Source organism: Hemitrygon akajei, unplaced genomic scaffold, assembly GCF_048418815.1.
Source record: "Hemitrygon akajei unplaced genomic scaffold, sHemAka1.3 Scf000112, whole genome shotgun sequence".
Lineage (NCBI taxonomy): Eukaryota > Metazoa > Chordata > Chondrichthyes > Myliobatiformes > Dasyatidae > Hemitrygon > Hemitrygon akajei.
In genome coordinates this window covers 367,197-389,705 of record NW_027331998.1, presented here as the reverse complement: position 1 = coordinate 389,705, position 22,509 = coordinate 367,197, and the positions used below count along the sequence as shown (strand labels likewise).

The following is a 22,509-nucleotide window of genomic DNA, read 5'->3' as shown; positions in this document are numbered from 1 at the left end:
GTTAGCATGAACGCATTGGGCTGAATGGCCAGTTCTGTGCCGATAAGTGGATGGTGGCAGAGTGATGGAGCTCGGATTAGGGATCTGGGATTCGTTCCGGTGTTTGGATAACTTGTTATTGGTCAGAGAGTAAATGGAAGATCATCGGTTCTCTGTGGTTGGTGATGGTAGAGGTGCAGATGAGGGATGGTTGGAGGAGCAAAGGGATGGGGAACATGAACTTTACATTCACACTGAACATTGTTCTGTCCCTCAACTGCAGACGCCACGTTCAGTGATCCGTGTGTAACCTACACCAGCCTGGATCAGCCCTGGAGGCAGATTAACTTTTCTCACGCTGAGTGCACCGGTGGAAACTGGAATGGAGATCGAAATCTTGAATCGGGATGGTACAGATTTAACAGGTAAAGTGAGGAGATAATCACTGAGAAATTTAAACAGGGGAAACAAGGGGTGTGTGAATGGGAAATGCAAGGAGACCAGGATCATCAGTGACTACACTGAGATGGGGAGAGGGGAGATTCCCACATTCCAGAGAGAGAGAAAGGAGAAGGCAGAAGGGGAGAGAGAGAAGAAGGGTGATTCCTGGGATTGGGTTTCTGTCAAGGGACTGTGTGCAGACAGAATAGGTCAGAATTTCCTGTCTCTCTGGATGAACAAACTCCCTCAGTCCAGGGACTGACTCTCTGATTGTTGTTTCAGTTCCAGTGGACAGAAGATTCCTGAGATGGTCGTTTCAGAGGGTCACTGTTCCAGGATGATTCCAGGCTGGTTAAATGGTAGGTTAAGAACTTACTTCAATGAGACTCAGTTACTTCTGGGGAGGGTCAGACTGACGTTGAATCTCTTCAGAGAGATTGGTACTCGGATGTGGAACCCAAGCTCCCTGAGAGGTCTCCCCACGATCACACAGGCTGTGCAGTAACCCTGGACCTTCAAGAAGAGCATCAGCTTCCCGGGGCTTCCTAGTATTGAGCTGTGATCCATGCACTTGCTGACTCTGCTCCACATTTGACCCAGAGCAATTCCAGTGACTCCATTCAGTGCAGTGGTGGAGCAGCTCTCGGGAGCTGGACATGTCCCAGGACACTCACAGTTTATCAAGTAATCAATGTTAGGCCCTCCATTGGTTGAGGCTGACTGTGGATATTGTGTACTAGCTGTCTACACGATATGCAGGACAGGGCAGTACGATATGGAGAGCAAGCTGTTGCCCATGCAGCAGGCTCCCCATCTCCATGCAGCTGATGAATGCAAAGGAACAGCAGAGACCGACACAGTCTGGCATCAGTAATGTCACAGGAGTTGCCAGTCAGCGTTGAACTCAATGTAGGACCGCCTCAGGGACTCCAACTCTGGATTTTTCCTCAGGGTTTACTCCTGAAGCCTTCTCCATTAGTAGGTATTGCTGCAAGTCAGCGGAGATTGGAGATCAGAGTTTTCCTTCTTCTGGGTGAGCTGCCGACCGTGGCTGTCGAGCCCCATCTGCCTGAGATTAATTAGATAAGTAAATGTGATATTTAGCTCAAATGTAGATTATTGTTTTCAGTTTTCAATGTTTGTGATTTCCGGTGGTTTAAATTATTTTAACTGCTTATTATTCCTAATTTTAGTATGTTTGAGCTCAGCATGGATTGAAGGCGGACTGACTCGTGGGTTGTGAATCACTGATTTACAGTGAGTCCTTCACGTTCCCCACTGTACTATAAGACCATAAGAAATACAAGCAGAATTAGGCCATTTGGCCCATCGAATCTGTTCTGCCATTTCATCATGGCTGATACAATTTTCCTCTCAGCCCCAATCTCCTGTCTTCCCCCCCCCCCCCATATCCCTTAATTTGACTAATCAAGAATCTATCAACCTCTGCCTTAAATATGCATAGACTTGGCCTCCACAGCTGCCCGTGGCAAAGAATTCCACAGATTCATCTCTCTGGCTAAAGGAATTCCTCTTCATCTCTGTTCTAAAAGGACGCACCTCTATTCTGAAACTGTGTCCTCTGATCTTTGACTCTACCCACCATAGGAAACATCCTCTCCACATCCACTCCATCAAGGTCTTTCACCATTTGACAGGTTTCAATGAGGTCACCACTCATTCTTCTGAATTCTGGTGAGAACAGGCCCAAAGCCATCAGACACTCTTCATAGGAGAAGGCTTTCAATCCTGGAATCATTTTCATGAACTTCTTTTGAACCCTCTCCAGTTTCTGCACATCCTTCCTAATAAGGGGCATAAAGCTGCTCACAATGCTCCGTGAGGCCTCACTAGTGCTTTGTAAAGTCTCAACAATACTGTTGGACTGGGTATATCTTTACAGAGTTTATAAACCTCCTTCCAGGTACCCATCCCAGCGTGGGAGAGGGGGAGGTGACCAGGACCATCTGCTTCACCCAGGTTGAAAACAACTGTTCCCAGAACCAGGAGATCAGGGTGAAAAACTGCTCCGGTTACTTTGTGTATCGGTTGAAGCCGACACCCTGGGATCACACTGTGTACTGTACAGGTAAGTCACTATTCATTGTTAACACAGAGGTGGCAGATTGTGGGAACCTGAGGCTGAATTTTACAGTTACTGCCCTGCCTGTGGTCAGTGAAGCCCTCTCACTCAGTTGCTCTGGAGCCCTCACCCTCAGTCTATGGAAAGTTAAAGGTTCACACTCCTGGCCTGATGAGTGACTTCCATCCTCCCACCACATCCTTATACTTACTGTTATCCGCCCCCTCCTCTCCACCATGTTCTGTGCCTAATGAGGTGGCACGGTAAGGGTAGTGGTTAGCACAACGCTTTCAATTCCCACTGCTGTCTGTAAGGAGTTAGTACGTTCTCCCTGTGATCGCATGGGGTTCCTCCGGGTGCTCCTGTACCTCCCACATTCCAAAGACAATCTGGTGGGAAGGTGAATTGGTCATTGTGAATTGTCCTGTGAGTAGACATGGGTTAAGTTGGGGATTGCTGTGTGGTACAGCGTGAAGTGCCGATGTGCCTATTCCGTGCTGTATCTCAATAAGTAAAATAATCTTACTGGTCTTACTTCAGGATATGAGAGGTAGAGTTAGGTTTAATGGGTTTGTAACGTTCTCGCTCGGGTGTAACGTAACGCCGAGGTAAACGTCGAGATAAACCACAATTAATGCAAACAAGGCTGCAGTAAGATTAACCATTTACTGTTCACTCTTCACATTAACGTATGGTGAAAACTGTTGAAAAACAATACAAGATTGGTACAGTGTTTGTTTCCTTCTAAATATCACATTTACATTGTGAATACTTGCAAAGGTAAAACTACAATAACTACATTACATTAAAGTGCAGCATACAGTCAGAATCCAGCTGCTCCATTGACTGCTTTAGATACACTTCAATACAAACTATCCCGACTCTCTAACTGACGAAAACATAAACCTTATCGACCGTCGTTACTTTTAACAGAATCGGCGTTAACATTTTAACTCAACATATCGATTATCTAATGACTTACAGCGTTGCTCTCACTGTGTCTTTGGTGCATAGAGAAAAGCTAGCTGGCGCTATGGTGGCACATGTGAGTGACCCCACCCATCTATGAGGAGTGTTTGATAGCTTCTGGGCCTGTATTTTCTGAGGTTTGGAAGAAAGCAGGTGGGGAGAGTGGGTTTAACATGGGGGGGGGTAGTCTGGTAGTGGGTGGGTGGAACATTGAGGGTGAGGAGCACCGGGGGAAAGTAAGAAAACAGAATTGCCAGAGGGAGGGGTCAATGTTTGTGCCATCAGTTTGGAGGCTACCTGATGTGGCCAACTCTACACTGGTAAGAACAAATGTAAATTGGGGACCGCATTGTCGACCACTCAGACTCCATCCACCAAAAGCAGTGTTTCCCAGTGGCCAACCATTTTAATTCCTGTCCCCATTCCATTTCTGAAATGTTGGTCCTTGGCCTCCTCTTTTGACACAATAATGATGTTAATGGTGATGTAATGAAACAAGTACTACAGTTGATTCTTTTCCACCTTTATTAGTAGCAAGCTACGAGAGAGAGCCTTCCTTCTGCCTCACAGAGACTCAGACATGGAAGTCTCTCTCTCTCTCTCTCGAAGCACAGATACAGAGTTTTTTATATAGTATCTTTGTCAGGAAAGCCTAGCAACAATGACAGTCCGAGACAAAGGCCACAATCACCTAAAACGGAGGTAAATGTACTTGACAAAGAATACTTAATCACATCAGGCAGAGGTAGACAGAGAACAGAGTATAATTAATTCTCACATCCTGCATGTCCTTGTCTGGTAACTCAGCATTTACATGTTAGCAGGACAGATTGATCCTTTAACATCTCAGTACAAAAGAACAGTCAGATCAAAGGTTAATCCAGCTGCTCAAATCGAGCAGAATTTAATAAATTTAGATAGGAGACTCTACTGAAGTTAGGAAAGGAATGTAAGGAATGCCCTGCCTTATCTCCACCTTGTGTCGAAACCAAAAAGGTGTGAAAAGTCAGACTTCCTGGTGTGTGAGCTCTTAGTCCTTATCTCACTCAAAAAAAAGCAGCTGCTCAGACCAGAATACACAGGTATAGTCAGTATTCAACCTTCAAGTCAAGCCAAGCCACTTTTTTTGTCATTTCGACCATAACTGCTGGTACAGTACATAGCAAAAATGAGACAACGTCTTTTTCAGGACAATGGTGTTACATGACACAGTACAAAAACTAGACTGAGCTATGTAAAAAAACAACACAGAGAAAAAAAAACTGCACTAGACTACAGACCTACCCGGGACTGCATAAAGTGCACAAAACAGTGCAGGCATTACAATAAATAATAAACAGGACAATAGGGCAGTAAGGTGTCAGTCCAGGCTCTGGGTATTGAGGAGTCTGATAGTTTGGGGGGAAAAACTGTTACATAGTCTGGTCGTGAGAGCCCAAATGCTTTGGTGCCTTTTCCCAGATGGCAGGAGGGAGAAGAGATTGTATGAGGGGTGCGTGGGGTCCTTCATAATGCTGTTGCTTTGTGGATGCAGCGTGTAGTGTAAATGTCCGTGATGGACCCAGGGTTGAGATTTTTGATTGGAGAAAGGCTAACTTTGAGGAAATGCAAAAGGATTTAGAAGGAGTGGATTGGGACAATTTGTTTTATGGGAAGGATGTAATGGAGAATGGAGGTCATTTAAAGGTGAAAATTTGAGGCTACAGAATCTTTATGTTCCTGTTAGGTTGAAAGGAAAGGTTAAAAGTTTGAGAGAGCCATGGTTTTCAAGGGATATTGGAAACTTGGTTAGGAAAAAGAGAGATATCTACAATAAATATAGGCAGCATGGAGTAAATGAGGTGCTTGAGGAATATAAAGAATGTAAGAAGAATCTTAAGAAAGAAATTAGAAAAGCTAGAAGAAGATAAGAGGTTGCTTTGGCAAGTAAGGTGAAAATACATCCAAAGGGTTTCTACAGTTATATTAATAGCAAAAGGATAGTGAGGGATAAAATTGGTCCTTTAGAGAAACAGAGTGGACAGCTATGTGTGGAGCCGAAAGAGATGGGGGAGATTTTGAACAATTTCTTTTCTTCGGTATTCATTAAAGAGAAGGATATTGAATTGTATAAGGTAAGGAAAACAAGTCAGTTAGTTATGGAAACTATGACAATTAAAGAGGAGGAAGTACTGGCTCTTTTAAGGAATATAAAAGTGGATAAATCTCCGGGTCCTGACCGGATATTCCCTCGGACCTTGAGGGAAGTTAGTGTAGAAATAGCAGGGGCTCTGACAAAAATATTTCAAATGTCGTTAGAAACGGGGATGGTGCCAGAGGATTGGCGTATGGCTCACGTGGTTCCATTGTTTAAAAAGGGTTCTAAGAGTAAACCTAGCAATTATAGGCCTGCCAGTTTGACGTCAGTGGTGGGTAAATTAATGGAAAGTATTCTTAGAGATGGTATATATAATTATCTGCATAGACAGGGTCTGATTAGGAACAGTCAGCATGGATTTGTATGTGGAAGATCATGTTTGACAAATCTTATTGAATTTTTTGAAGAGGTTACTAGGAAAGTTGATGAGGGTAAAGCAGTGGATGTTGTCTATATGGACTTCAGAAAGGCCTTTGACGAGGTTCCGCATGGAAGGTTAGTTAGGAAAGTTCAATCTTTAGGTATTAATATTGAAGTAGTAAAATGGATTCAACAGTGGCTGGATGGGAGATGCCAGAGAGTAGTGGTGGATAACTGTTTGTCAGGTTGGAGGCTGGTGACTAGTGGTGTGCCTCAGGGATCTGTACTGGGTCCACTGTTGTTTGTCATATACATTAATGATCTGGATGATGGGGTGGTAAATTGGACTAGTAAGTATGCAGATGAAACGCAGGTGGCGTTGTGGATAATGAAGTAGGTTTTCAAAGTTTGCAGAGGGATTTAGGCCAGTTAGAAGAGTGGGCTGAACGATGGCAGATGGAGTTTAATGCAGATAAGTGTGAGGTGCTACATTTTGGTAGGAATAATCCAAATAGGACATACATGGTAAATGGTAGGGCATTGAAGAATGCAGTAGAACAGAGTGATCTAGGAATAATGGTGCATAGTTCCCTGAAGGTGGAATCTCACGCAGATAGGGTGGTGAAGAAAGCTTTTGGTATGCTGGCCTTTATAAATCAGAGCATTGAGTATAGGAGTTGGGATGTAATGTTAAAATTGTACAAGGCATTGGTAAGGCTGAATTTGGAGTATTGTGTACAGTTCTGGTCACCAAATTATAGGAAAGATGTCAACAAAATAGAGAGAGTACAGAGAAGATTTACTAGAATGTTACCTGGGTTTCAGCACCTAAGTTACAAGGAAAGATTGAACAAGTTAGGTCTTTATTCTTTGGAGCGTAGAAGGTTGGGGGGGACTTGATAGAGGTATTTAAAATTATGAGGGGGATAGATAGAGTTGACGTGGATAGGCTTTTTCCATTGAGAGTAGGGGAGATTCACACAAGAGGACATGAGTTGAGAGTTAGGGGGCAAAAGTTTAAGGGTAACACGAGGGGGAACTTCTTTACTCAGAGAGTGGTAGCTGTGTGGAACGAGCTTCCAGTAGAACTGATAGAGGCAGGTTCGGTATTGTCATTCAAAGTAAAATTGGATAGGTGTATGGATAGGAAAGGAATGGAAGGTTATGGGCTGAGTGCGGGTTAGTGGGACTAGGTGAGAGTAAGCATTCGGCACAGACTAGAAGGGCCGAGATGGCCTGTTTCCGTGCTGTAATTGTTATGTGGTTATATGGCGGAAAGAGAGACCCTGATGATCTTCTCAGCTGACCTCACTATCTGCTGCAGGGTCTTGCGATCTGAGACGGTGCAATTTCCGAACCAGGCAGTGATGCAGCTGCTCAGGATGCTCTCAATACAACCTCTGTAGATTGTGATAAGGATGGGGGGGGGTGGGGGTGGGAGATGGACTTTCCTCAGCCTTCGCAGAAAGTGGAGATGCTGCTGGGCTTTCTTTGCAATGGAGCTGGTTTTGAGGGGCCAGGTGAGATTCTCCACCAGGTGAACACCAATAAACTTGGTGCTCTTAACAATCTCTACTGTGGAGTCGTCGATGTTCAGCAGGGAGTGGTCGCTCCATGCCCTCCTGAAGTCAACAACCATCTCTTTTGCTTTGTTCACATTCAGAGACAGGTTGTTGGCTCTGCAGCAGTCCGTTAGCTGCTGCATCTCCTCTCTGTAAGCTGATCCATTATTTACAGGAATCTGAGAAACCTCCAGTTCCCTTAAAACTTTGTCAATGAGGCCATGCTTACGGTGGGGGAGCAACAACTCATGTTCCATCTAGATAGCCTCCAACATCTGCAATTTTCCAGTCATCCAGTACAATGCCAGATTCTTTGGATTCTTGAAAGATCATTGTTATTGCCTCTCTAATCTCTCCAGAACCCGTGAGTGTATTCCATCAGATCCAGGAGATTTATCCACCCTCAGACCATTAAGCTTCCTGAGCACCTTCTCAGTCGTAATTTTCACTGCACATACTTCACTTCCCTGACTCTCTTGTCTGGTATACTGCAGATGGTCTTCCACTGTGAAGGCTGATGCAAAATATGCATTCAGTTCCTTTGCCATCTCCGCGTCTCTCATTACAATATTTCTAGTGTCATTTTCTATTGGTCCTATATCTACCCTCAACTCTCTTTTACCCTTTATGTACTTAAAAAAGCTTTTAGTATCTTCTTTGATATTAGTCACCAGCTTCCTTTCATAATTCATCTTTTCCTTTCTAATGACCTTCTCAGTTACCTTCTGCAAGTTTTTAAAAACTTCCCAATCCTCTATCTTCCCACTAGCTTTGGCTTCCTTGTATGCCCCTTTTTTTTTGCTTTTACTTTGGGTCTGACTTCACTTGTCAGCCACGGTAGTGTCCTTCCTCCATTCGAAAATTTCTTCTTATTTGGAATATATCCGTCTTGCACTTCCCTCATTTTTTGCAGAAACTCCAGCCATTGCTGCTCTGCTATCCTTCCTGCTGGTGTCCCTTTCCAGTCAATTTTGGCCAGTTCCTCTCTCATGCCATTGTAATCTCCTTTATTCCACTGAGATACCAACACATTGGAATTTAGTTTCTCCTTCTCAAATTTCAAAGTGAATGCGACCATATTGAGTCACATTTCCCTGAGGGTTCCTTAACCTTAAGCTCTCTAATTATCTCCGGATCATTGCACAACACCCAATCCAGCACAGCTGATCCCCTAGTGGGCTCAATAACAAGCTGTTCTAAAAAGCCATCCCTTAGACGTTCTAGAAATTCTCTCTCTTGAGGTCCAGTAGTGGTTTGTTTTTCCATTCCACTTTCATGGTAAAATCAACAATTATCATGACATTGCCCTTCTGACAAGTCTTTTCTATCTCCTGCTGTAATTTGTAATCAACATCCCAGTAGCTGTTTGGAGGCCTGTATACAACTGCCATTAGGGTCCTTTTACTTTTGCCATTTCTTAACAACCCATAGAGACTCTACACCTTCCGATCCTATATCATACCTTTCAAATGATTTAATATTATTTCTTATGCACAGGGCAACACCACCCCCTCTGCCCACTAACCTATCTTTCCGATACACCGTATATCCATGGATGTTCAGCCCCCAATGGCAGCCATCCTTTAGCCAAGTTTCAGAGATGGCCACAACATCATACTTGCCAATCTGTAGCTGAATTTCAAAATCGTCCATTTTATTTCTTATGCTGCATGCATTCAAATACAATACTCTCAGTCCAGTATTTGTTGCTCTCTGTTTTAACTGCATCACGCGTCTATAGCCCTGTAACTCACCCCACTTGCTATGATTATGCCTCATCTCCTGCCTGTCCTTTCTATCATCTCTATTGCCCAATGTCTTTGATTTATTTCTGTTTTCCCCTTCCTCAGCCCTATCAGTCCAGTTCCCATCCCCCTGCCAAATTAGTTAAAACCTGAATATTGAACGGTAGAGCATAAGAATGGGCCATCAGCCCATGATATGCTAAACTAATTGAACTAGAAATTAAATAAATGCATGTGCCTATATAAGAACCTCTTAAATGCATCGATTGTATTTGCCCCTACTACCACCCATAATGGTCATTTTCAGCTGGCGATCACTGTCTGTGTGTAAAACTAACTAAATAAATTTGCTCCACAAATTTCTTTTGAACTTGCCGTCTCTCACCTTAAATACATGCTGTTTAGTATCGGACGTTTCAACTCTGAAAACAAGATACCAGCTGTCGACCTCTGCCTCTCATAATCTTCTAAATTTCTGCCAGTACTTCCTGCAGCCTCCACTGCTCTGCACAAAGCAATCCAAGATTGTTCAAACTTTCCTTAAAGCTCATCCCTTCTAATTCAGGCATCATCCCAGTAAACATCATCTGTACCCTCTCTGAAGCCTCGACATCCTTCCTGTAGTGGAGAGCTGCGACTGAAAGCAATACTCCGAATTTATGAAGCTGCAATATAACTTCCTGACTCTTGAGATCAGTGGTCAAGAAATAAAGGCCAACATGCTGTATGTCTTCTTTACCACTAAATTACTTGTGCAGCCACTTTCAAGGAGCAATGGACATGGACCCCAAAGTCCCTCCATACATCAATATTGTCAAGGGTCCTAACATTAACAGTGTACATACATATCACAATTTAGCACTACTAATCTCCCTCCAGCAGCTGCCTTCTATCTTCACACTCCCTTTCCCCCACCTCCGTCTTGCTCCCTCTTTTTTTGTTCTTCCCTTTTCTCCCTTTCCCTTTCTGTATCTCATTCAAACTCCATCCCGACCCACCTCACCTATCAGGCACCACTTGCCTGTCATCAAAGGAGAATTGGTATATCACCACACACTTGAACAAATTTTGACAGATGTACAGTGGAGAACATTCTAACAGGATGCATCACCATCTGGTATGGAGGATCAGCCAAAAGTTGTAGACATCTGTAAACTCAGTCAGCTCCACCATGGGCCCTAGCCTCCCCAGCATTGAGAACACCTTCAGAAGGCAATGTCTCAAAAAGGCAGCATCCATCATTAAGGATGTTCCCTTCCTATTACCACCATCGGAGAGGAGGTTCAGGAGCCTGAAGACACACACTCTGTGTTGTTGTCGAAAACAGAATCCATCATCAAAGATGCTCACCACCAAGGCCATTCTCTTCTCCCACTGCTGCCATCAGGTAGGAGGTACAAGGGCCTCAGGACGTGCACCTCCAGGTTCAAGAACAGTTACTACCCCTCAACGATCAGGCTCCTGAATAAAGGGGGATAGTTACACTCATTCTACTTTTGGTGTTCCCACAACTGATGGTCTCACTCTTAGGACTTAGCTTGTTATTCATTGTTATTTATTTATATTTACATTTGTACAGTTTGTTGTCCATTGATCTTGATTATAGTTACTGTTCTATAGATTTGCTGAGTACAACCACAGAAAAATAATCCCATGGTTGTATGTGGTGTCGTGTATGTACTCTGATAATAGATTGTACTTTGAACTTTTAAGAGCCACTTCTTCCCCTCCGCCATCAGATTTCTGAATGGTCCATGAGCCAACACATAAACACTACCTCACTTCTTTTTGTCTCTTATTTTTCCACTACTTATTTAATTTAATCTATGGGTGCATGTATATTCCCATTTGTATTTTTTATGTATTGCATCCATACTGCAACTGCAGAACAACAAATTTCATAACATATGCCGGTGATATTAAACCTGATTCTGATTCATCTTGGAACCCTCTTCAGTCCAATAATCACTTCTGAATTCTTTCTCACCACACCCCACCCCAACCTTCTCCTCTTTATGCTGAAGAGAAAATGTCAGATGTAATCAATGAAAAATTATACACGAACAAAGATAACAAACAACCGACGTGCAACTGAGACAAAGTGTGGAAATACAATGACAGATAGATTCAGATTCAGTTTATTGCCATTTAGAAACCACAACTGCAATGCAGTTAAAAAATGAGACAACGTTCCTCCAGAATGATATCACAAAAGCACATGACAAAACAGACTACACCAGAAAATCCACGTAATGTTTGGCAATCCCCAATCCAGAGTCTGGAGAGGCTGCTGCTTATAGATAATACTAAGGCGTGAGGTCTAGAGTCCCTGCAAGTGAGTCCTTTGGTTTGTGATATCAGCTCAAGTTGAGTTCATTCATGCCAGTTCTGGAGCCTGATACTTGAAGGGTAATGATGGTTCCTGAACCTGGTGCTAAAACAGTTTCAAATAGCAGCAGCGATCTATCTTAGAACCCTCTTCAGTCCAACAATCACTTCTGAATCCTCTCTCACCCCCTCCTACCACCTGCAGTGAGTAGAGAACATGACTTGGATGGTGGGGGGTCCCTCAATATTTAGTCATCTTGTAGTCATGGGGTCATAGAGCACTACAGTACAGAAACATGATCTTTGAACCATCTAGTCCATTCCGAACTATTGTTCTGCTGAATACCATTGGAACTATAGTCTTCCACAACTCCATCCATGTACCTATCCAAATTTCTTTTGTGTTCAAGTCAAATCTGCATCCACTGCCTCTGCTCGCAGTTCATTCCACACTCTCACCACCCTCTGAGTGAAGAAGTTCCCCCTTACGTTCCCCTTGAACATTTCACTTTTCACCCTTAGCTTGCTTGTATTTACCCTTACTATACTCTTAATTTTGTGTAACTATCAAATCTCCCCTCATTATCCTATGCTGAAGAGAGTAAAGTAGTAACCTCTGCAACCTTTTCAGTTATCTCAGGGATGTCCAGTCCCAGCAACATCCTTGTAAGTTTCCTCTCTACTCTTTCGGTCATTGATATCTTTCCTGTAGGTGGGTGACGGTACTGCATATAATATTCCAAACTGGGGCTCACTGTCATCTTAAAAACTCAAACATAAGATTGTAATACTTTGATTTATGAAGGTCAATGTGCCAAAACCTCTCTACCTGGATTGCCACTTTCAGGGAATTATGGATCTGTATTCTCAGATCCCTCTTTCCTACTGCATTCCTCAGTGCCCTACCATTCACTGTGTAGGAACTAACCTGGTTTGTCCTCCCAAAGTGTTGACACCTCACACTTGTCTACGTTAAATCCCATCTGTCATTTTGCAGGCCCTGTATGCAGGGGATCCTTGATGATGGATACTGCTTTCTTGTGTCATTGCTCCTTGTGGAAGTGCTAATGATAAGGAGGGCTCTTTCTGTGATGGACTGGGCTGTATCCACTACTTTTGTAGACTTTTTCATTCCTCGGCATTGGGGTTTCCATACCAAGCCATGTTGCAATCAATCTGGGTAGTCTCCACTGTTCAAAAGACTTTCGTCAAAGTTTTAGTTGATGTGTCAAATCTACGCAGTCCTCTAAGAAAGCAGAGGCTCCGTTGTGCCGCCTTTGTGATGCCACTGACATGCTGGTCCCAAGACATGTAAGGCAATTTATGTTAATGACCGTCTCCACCTCTGATCCCCTAATGAGGACTGACTCATGGACCTCTAGCTCCTTCCTCCTGTAGTCATAGAAACATAGAAAACCTATAGTACAATACAGGCCCTTTGGCCCACAAAGTTGTGCCGAACATGTCCCTACCCTAGAAATTACTAGACTTCCCCATAGCCCACTATTTTTCTAAGCTCCATGTACCTATCCAAAAGTCTCTTGAAAGACCCTATCGTATCCGCTTCCACTACCATTGCAGGCAGTCCATTCCATGCACTTACCACTCTCTGAGTAAAAAAACTTACCCCTGACAGCACCTCTGTACCTAGTCCCCAGCACCTTAAATCTGTGTCCTCTTGTGGCAACCATTTCAGCCCTGGGAAAAAGCCTCTGACTATCCACACGATCAATGCCTCTCATCATCTTACACACCTCTATCATATAACAATTACAACACGGAAGCAGGCCATCTCAGCCCTTCTAGTCCGTGTCGACGCTTACACTCACCTAGTATCAGGTCACCTCTCATCCTCCGTCGCTCCAAGAAGAAAAGGCTGAGTTCACACGACCTGTTTTCATAAGGCATGCTTCCCAATCCAGGCAACATCCCTGTAAATCTCCTCTGCACCCTTTCTATGGCTTCCACATACTTCCTGTAGTGAGGTGACCAGAACTGAGCACAGTACAGGTAGTCTCCGAGTTACGAACGTCCGACTTACAGACAACTCATACTTACGAACCAAGGAAGGAGAACGCCGTCCGCCACTTTAAGTCAGATCGCGACGCTGTCCGCCATTTTAAGTCATTGCCTTTGACACTGTGTTCAGTGTTTAACTTTGTATTTGGCTTAAACTTTTCTTAGTAAGATTCACCCTGAACCCACCCCCCGGTTTCGGTCAGCTGGTGGCGCTGTGAGATCAGTGCCGGGGTTCCCAAGTTCGATCCAGTGACAGACCGCTCCCGTGCTGGGTTGATGTCGATCCAGTGACTCACGTACCATCCGTGCCGGGTTGATACTGAGCTCGCACCTCGACCTCATAAAAAAAACACAGCCACCTCCAGTTTAAATTCCCACGCGAAATATTGTGGAGGATCAAATACCTAAACCCAGCACAGCCCCCACTTGTCCCAATCAGCCTGTCTCAGTGCGGTGGTCCTTAGGACCCAGTGGACCTCGGGAGCTGGCGGAGCTCAGGACCCGCCGCCCGCAGTGTTTCTGTTCCATTGACGGGAAGCGATTGCGATTGAAAGTAAAGTGGAAATAATAAAGCATTTGGAAAGAGGTGAAACGCCATCGGTCATTGGAAAAGCGTTAGGCTACAGTCAGTCAACGATCGGAACAATTTTAAAGGATAACGGATAAAGTGAGAATAACGGAGCATGTGAAAGGCCCTGCCCCGATGAAAGATACAATTATTACTAAGCAGCGCAGTGGTTTAATTATTGGAATACATACGTTTCTTAAGTGTTTTATATGCATAGAAAGGTAAAATATATCCTATATACTAAGACAAATATTTGACGAACTGACGCTAAATAATACCGATGTACCTGTTCCGACTTGCGTACAAATCCGACTTAAAGACGGACTCAGGAACGTAACTCGTACGTAACCCGGGGACTGCCTGTACTCAAGTGGGTTCTGACCAGGGTCCTATATGGCTACAACATTACCTTTTGGCTTCTAAATTCAATTCCACGATTAATGAAGGGCAATACACCATATGCCTTCCTAACCACAGCATCAATCTGTGCAGCTGCTTTGAGCGTTCTATGGACTCGGACCCCAAGATCCCGCTGATTCTCCACACTGCCAAGAGTCTTACCATTAATACTATATTCTGCCATCATATTTGAGCTATCAAAATGAACCACTTCACACTTATCTGGTTGAACTCCATTTGCTACTTCTCAGCCCAGTTTTGCATCTTATCAATGTCCCCCTGTAACCTCTGACAGCCCTCCACACTATCCACAACGCCACCAACCTTTGTGTCATCAGCAAACTTACCCATCCCTCCACTTCCTCATCCATGTCATTTATAAAAATCACAAAGAGTAAGGGTCCCAAAACAGATCCCTGAGGCACACCACTGGTCACTGACCTCCATACAGAATATGACCTGTCTACAACCACTCTTTACCTTCTGCGGGCAAGCCAGTTCTGGATCCACAAAGCAATGTCCCCTTGGATCTCACACCTCCTTACTTTCTCAATAAGCCTTGCATGGGGTACCTTATTAAATGCCTTGCTGAAATTCATATACACTACATCTACTGCTCTTCCTTCATCAATGTGTTTAGTCAAATCATCAAAAAATTCAATCAGACGTAAGGCACGTCTCCAAATGTTCATAAATCCTGCCTCTCAGGATCTTCTCCATCAACTTACCAACCACTGAAGTGAGAGTCACTTGTCTCTAATTTCCTGGGCTATCTCTACTCCCTTTCTTGAATAAAGGAACAACATCTGTAGCCCTCCAATCCTCTGGAACCTCATTGATGATGCAAAGATCATCACCAGAAAGCTCCAGCACATCCTCTTTCTTAATATCTACATGCTCAAGCTTTTCGGTCTGCTGCAAGTCTGCACTACAATCACCAAGATCCTTTTCCATAGTGAATACAGAAGTAAAGTTTCTGCTATTTCCTCCAGTTCCATACACACTTTCCCACTGTCACACTTGATAGGTCCTATTCTTTCAGTTCTTATCCTCTTGCTCTTCACATACTTTTAGAATGCCTTGGTGTTTTCTTTAATTCTGCCTGCCAAGGCCTTCTCATGGCCCCTTCTGGCTCTTTTAATTTCCTTCTTAAGCTCCTTCCTATTAGCCTTATAATCTTCTAGATCTCTAACATTACCTATCTCTCTGAACCTTTTGTAAGCTTTTCTCTTCTTCTTGACTAGATTTATCACAGCCTTTGTACACCACAGTTCCTGTACCCTACCATACCTTCCCCGTCCCATTGCAGAACTCCACAGAAATATCCCCTGAACATTTGTCACATTTCTTTTGTACTTTTCCCTGAGAACCTCTGTTCCCAATTTAAGCTTCCAATTTACCTCTCTCCAATGCTACTGTAAAGGAGATAGAATTGTGATCACTACCTCCAAAATGCTCTCCCACTGTGAGATTTGACACCTGACCAGGTTCATTTCCCAATACCAAATCAAGTACAGTCTCTCCTCTTGTAAGCTTATCTACATATTGTGTCAGGAAACCTTCCTGAACATATACCTAACCATATAACAATTACAGCACGGAAACAGGCCATCTCGGCCCTTCGAGTCCATGCTGAACGCTTACTCTCACCTAGTCCCACCGACCTGCACTCAGCACATAATCCTCCATTCCCTTCCTGTCCATATACCTATCTAATTTTACTTTAAATGACAATACCGAACCTGCCTCTACCACTTCTACTGGAAGCTCGTTCCACACAGCTACCACTCTCTCAGTACAGAAGTTCCCCCTCGTGTTCCCTTAAACTTTTGCCCCCTAACTCTCAACTCATGTTCTCTTGTTTGAACCTACCCTACTCTCAATGGAAACAGCCTATCCACATCAACTCTATCTATCCCCCTCATAGCTTTAAATACCTCTATCAAGTCCCCCCTCAACCTTCTACGCTCCGAAGAATAAAGGCCTAACTTGTTCAACTTATCCCTGTAACTTAGGTGCTGAAACCCAGGTAACATTCTAGTAAATCTCCTCTGTACTCTCTCTATTTTGTTAACATCTTCAATACTCCAAATTCGGCCTTACCAATGCCTTGTACAATTTTAACATTACATCCCAACTCCTATACTCAATGCTCTGATTTATAAAGGCCAGCATACCGAAAGCTTTCTTCAGCACACTATCCACATGAGATTCCACCTTCAGGGAACAATGCACCATTATTCCTAGATCACTCTGTTCTACTGCATTCTTCAATGCCCTACCATTTACCACATATGCCCTATTTGAATTATTCCTACCAAAATGTAGCACCTCACACTTATCAGCATTAAACTCCATTTGCCATCGTTCAGCCCACTCTTCTAACTGGCCTAAATCTCTCTGCAAACTGAAAACTTACTTCATTATCCATAACGCCACCTACTTTAGTATCATCTGCATACTTACTAATCCAATTTACCACCCCATCATCCAGATCATTAATGTATATGACAAACAACATTGGACCCAGTACAGATCCCTGAGGCACACCACTAGTCATCGGCCTCCAACCTGACAGTTATCCACCACTACTCTCTGGCATCTCCCATCCAGCCACTGTTGAATCCAGTTTACTACTTCAATATTAATACCAAACGACTGAACCTTCCTAACTAACCTTCCGTGTGGAACCTTGCCAAAGGCCTTACTGAAGTCCATTTTGACAACATCCACTGCTTTACCCTCGTCAACTTTCCTTGTAACCTCTGCCAAAAATTTAATAAGATTTGTCAAACATGACCTTCCACGCACAAAACCATGTTGACTGTTCCTAATCAGACCCTGTCTATCCAGATAATTTTATATACCATCTCTAAGAATAATTTCCATTAATTTACCCACCACTGACGTCAAACTGACAGGCCTATAATTGCTAGGTTTACTCTTAGAACCCTTTTTAAACAATGGAACCACATGGGAAATATGCCAATCCTCCGGCACCACCCCCGTTTCTAATTACATTTGAAATATTTCTGTCAGAGCCCCCTGCTATTTCTACACTAACCTCCCACAAGGTCCTAGGGAATATCTGGTCAGGAGCCAGTGATTTATCCACTTTTATATTCCTTAAAAACGCCAGTACTTCCTCCTCTTTAATCGTCATGGTTTCCATAACTTCCCTACTTGTTTCCCTTACCTTACATAATTCAATATTCTCCTCCTTAGTGAATACCGAAGAAAAGAAATTGTTCAAAATCTCCCCCATCTCTTCCGGCTCCACACATAGCTGTCCGCTCTGATTCTCTAAGGGACCAATTTTATCCCTCACTATCCTTTTGCTATTAATATAACTCAAGAAACCCTTTGGATTTATTTTCACCTTACTTGCCAAAGCAACCTTGTATCTTCTTTTAGCTTTTCTAATTTCTTTCTTAAGATTCTTCTTCCATTCTTTATATTCCTCGAGCACCTCATTTACTCCATGCTGCCTATATTTATTGTATATATCTCTCTTTTTCCTAACCAAGTTTCCAATATCCCTTGAAAACCATGGCTCTCTCAAACTTTTAACCTTTCCTTTCAACCTAACAGGAACATAAAGATTCTGTACCCTCAAAATTTCACCTTTAAATAACCTCCATTTCTCTATTACATCCTTCCCATAAAACAAATTGTCCCAATCCACTCCTTCTAAATCCATTCGCTTCTCCTCAAAGTTAGCCTTTCTCCAACCAAAAATCTCAACCCTGGATCCAGTCCAATCCTTCTCCATAATTATATTGAAACTAATGGCATTGTGATCACTGGACCCGAAGTGCTCCCTAACACATACCTCCATCACCTGACCTATTTCATTTCCTAACAGAGGATCCAACACTGCCCCTTCTCTAGTCGGTACCTCTATGTATTGCTGCAACAAAACTATCCTGCACACATTTTACAAACTCCAAACCATCCATCCCTTTTATAGTATGGGCTTCCCAGTCTATGTGTGGAAAATTAAAATCTCCCACAATCACAACCCTGTGCTTACTACAAATATCTGCTATCTCCTTGCAAATTTACTCTTCCAATTCTCGCTCCCCATTAGGTGGTCTATAATACACCCCTATAAGTGTTACTGCACCTTTTCCATTCCTCAATTCCACCCAAATAGCCTCCCTAGACAAGTCCTCTAATCTATCCTACCAGAGCACTGTTGTAATATTTTCTCTGACAAGCAACGCAACACCTCCCCCTCTTGTCCCTCCGATTCTATCACACCTGAAGCAACGAAATCCAGGAATATTTAGTTGCCAATCACACCCCTCCTGCACCATGTCTTCAGCCACGTGTTGATCTGCGCTATCTTACTATTTCTAAACACACCTGCACGTGGCACTGGTAGCAATCCTGAGATTGCTATCCGAGAGGTCCTGTCCTTTAACTTGGCACCTAGCTCCCTAAACTCACCTTTCAGGACCTCCTCACTCTTCCTACCCACGTCATTGGTCCCTACATGGACCACAACATCTGGCTGCTCACCCTCCCTCTTGAGAATACTGAGAACTTGATCCAAAATATCGTGGACCCTGGCACCAGGGAGGCAACAGACCATCCGGGATTCTCGATCTCTTCCACAAAACCTCCTATCTGTCCCCCTAACTATCGAATCCCCTATCACTACTGCACTCCTCTTTTCCCTCCTTCCCTTCTGAGCTGAGGGTCCAGTCTTGGTGCCAGAGACGTAACCACTGCAACTTGTCCCTGGTAGGTCGTCCCCACCAACAGTATCCAAAATGGTATACTTATTGTTGATGGGAACGGCCACAGGGGTGCTCTGCTCTTCCTGTCTACTCCCCTTCCCTCTCCTGACAGTCACCCAACTACCTGTCTCCTGACTCCTAGGGGTGACTATCTCCCTGAAACTCCTGTCTATTTCTGCCTCTGCTTCCCAAATGATCCGAAGTTCATCCTGCTGCAGCTCACGTTTCCTAACACGGTTTGTCAGGAGCTGCAGCTGGATGCACCTTTTGCAGGTGTGGTCATCAGGGACTTCCCACATACTGCACTCAACTGCCCTAACTGCTGCCTCCATTACCTACTCCTAATTTAATTAGATTAATTAAAGGAGCTTACCTGGCCCTACCTCACCTGGAGTGAAGCTCGTACTCAGCCTCTGCTTGCTTTTTAAATTCTCCCGCTGCCTCACGGGCCAACTTTCACGTGCTTGCGCAGTCTAGCCTCTTTGCCGCGATCAGTTTTAAAAAAAAGCTTCTCTCCAAGCTTCTTTTACCTCTTCCCTCTCCGCCTCTTGCTGCAATTTAAAATCACCTAACAAACTCCACCCCATCTAGACCCCTTGCTCTATGGAAATGCTAATCGATATTTGGGAAATTAAAATCTCCCATCACAACTCTGGTATTATTACACCTTTCGAGGATCTGTTTCCCTATCTGCTCCTTGATATCCCTGTTACTAGTGGGCAGCCTATAAAAAACACCCAGTAAAGTTATTGACCCCTTCCTGTTCCTAACTTCCACCCACAGAGACTCCGTAGACAATCCCTTCATGGCATCCACCTTTTCTGCAGCCGTGACACTCTCTCTGATCAACAGCGCCATGCTCCCACCTCTTCTGCTTCCCTCCCTATCATTTCTGAAACAACTAAAACCCGGCACTTGAAGTGACCATTCCTGTCTCTGAGCCATCCAAGTCTCCGTAATGGCCACCATATCATATCACCAAGTACTGATCTAAGCTCATCCGCTTTGTTTACAATACTCCTTGCATTAAAATAGACACATCTCAAACCATTGATCTGAGTGTGTCCCTTCTCTATCACCTGCCTATCCTCCCTCTCGCACTGTCTACAAGCTTCCTCTGTTTGTGAGTCAACCTCCTCTTCCCCAGTCTCTTCAGTTCCCACCCCCCAACAATTCTAGTTTAAACTCTCCCCAGTAGCCTTAGCAAACCTTCCCGCCAGGATATTGGTTCCCCTGGGATTCAAGTGCAACCCATCCTTATTGAACAGGTCACACCTGCCCCAAAAGAGTTCCCAATGATCCAGAAATCTGAATGCCTGCCCCCTGCTCCAATCCCTCAGCCACGCATTTATCCTCCACTTCATCCTATTCCTATTCTCACTGTTGCATGGCACAGGCAGTAATCCCAAGATTACTAACTTTGTGGTCCTGCTTCTCAACTTTCTTCCTAACTCCTTGTCATCTTTTTTCAGGACCTCTTCCCTTTTCCTACCTATGTCATTGGTACCAATATGTATCACAACCTCTGGCTGTTCTCCCTCCCACCACAGGATATCTTGGACACGATCGGAAACATCCCAGACCCTAGCACCTGGGAGGTAAACTACCATCCGAGTTTCTTTCCTGTGTCCACAGAATCGTCTGTCTGAACCCCTAACTATAGAGTCCCCTATCACTATTGCCTTCCTCTTCTGAGCCACAGGGACAGACTCCACCCAGTCTAAACCCTTTGCTCTAGGGAGATGCCAATTGATATTTGGGAAATTAAAATCTCCCATCACGACAACTCTTATTATTACACCTTTCCAGGATCTGTTTCCCTATCTGCTCTTTGATATCCCTGTTGCTGTTGGGCGGACTATAAAAAAATCATCCAGTCGAATTATTGACCCCTTCCTGTTCCTAACTTCCACCCACAGAGACTCCGTAGACAATCCCTCCATGACTTCCTGCTTTTCTTCAGCCATGACACTATCTCTGATCAACAGTGCCACGCCCCCACCTCTTTTGCTTCCCTCCCTGTCCTTTTTGAAACATCTAAAAACTGATCGATGATCAGTTCTTTCCTTTGCTGACACTAAATGTTGTTAAGGCACCATTCAACCAGATTTTCAGTCTCCCTCCCATATGCCAATTTGTCACCACCTTTGGGTCAAAGGGACTGCTTCACTGATTCTGTTATACAATTCTGTTTGAGTAAATGGGAGACTATTGGTTGGTGAGGGCGAGGTGCAGGTAGCACATAGAACAGTACAGCACAGGAACAGGCCCTTTGGCCCACAGTGGTGTACCAAACTTTTTAAATTGGTAATCAAATGGCCAACTAAATCAATACCTTCTGTCTACACAATGTCCATATGCTTCCATTTCCCTCAGATTCGTGTGTCTACCTAAACATCTCTTAAAAGTTCATTACGTACCTGCCTCTACCACCACCCCAGACAGTGCATTCCAGGCACCCCCACTCTTGCCCCTCACTTTAACTGCATGCCCTCTGGTATTCGACATTGCAAACTCAGGAAAAGAATACCATCTGCCTGCTCTCTCTGTGTCTCTCGTAATCTCTGTTAGATCACCCCTCAGCCTCTGCTGCTCGAGTCAAAACAACCCATGTTTGTCCAACCTCTCGTTATAGAACATGCCCTCTAATCCAGATAGGGGTGGTTAGGAGAGAAAAAGGATGGGGAACAAGAACTGAACACTAAACATTGTTCTGTTTTTCAGCTGCAGACTCCACACTCAGTGATCCGTGCCAAACTCACACCGTCCTGGACCAGCCTTGGAGGAAAACGGGTTGTTCCAAAACTAAATGCACTGGTGGGCAGTGGAAGTTTGACAGCAACCTTGTCGATAAATGGTACAGATTTAGCAGGTAAAGCGAAGAAGTAATTACCAAGCAATTGGACACAGTGGAATGTAAACAGGAGAGCGGGGGGGGGGGGGGGGGGGGGGGGGAAGTGTGAATGTGTATGTGTGAAGGGGAAATGCACAGAGACCAGGATCATCAGTGACTAAACAGGGCTGTGTAGTGTATGGATATAGGGGATCCCACCTTCCAGAGAGAGAGAGAATATAATGGAAGATAGATTGTGAGGGAGAACAAAAGGGATCCCCGGATCCCTTTTATTAACTGGGGAAAGGGAGCAGGACAGAATGGGCCCCAATTCCTGGTCT

At 44.1% G+C, this 22,509-nt stretch overlaps 1 protein-coding gene across 1 annotated transcript in view; it reads left to right on the top strand.

Annotated features, from left to right (window-relative positions):
* The first annotated feature begins 295 nt into the window (after positions 1–295).
* LOC140723402 (uncharacterized) overlaps positions 296–22,509 on the top strand; it is a 45,972-nt gene continuing 23,758 nt past the window's right edge. The window contains exons 1-4 of the mRNA XM_073037978.1: positions 296–404; positions 703–779; positions 2,345–2,509; positions 22,060–22,207. Coding sequence (XP_072894079.1) covers positions 728–779; positions 2,345–2,509; positions 22,060–22,207 — 365 coding nt within the window. The 5' untranslated portion in view covers positions 296–404; positions 703–727. The remainder of the gene's footprint in view (positions 405–702; positions 780–2,344; positions 2,510–22,059; positions 22,208–22,509) is intronic.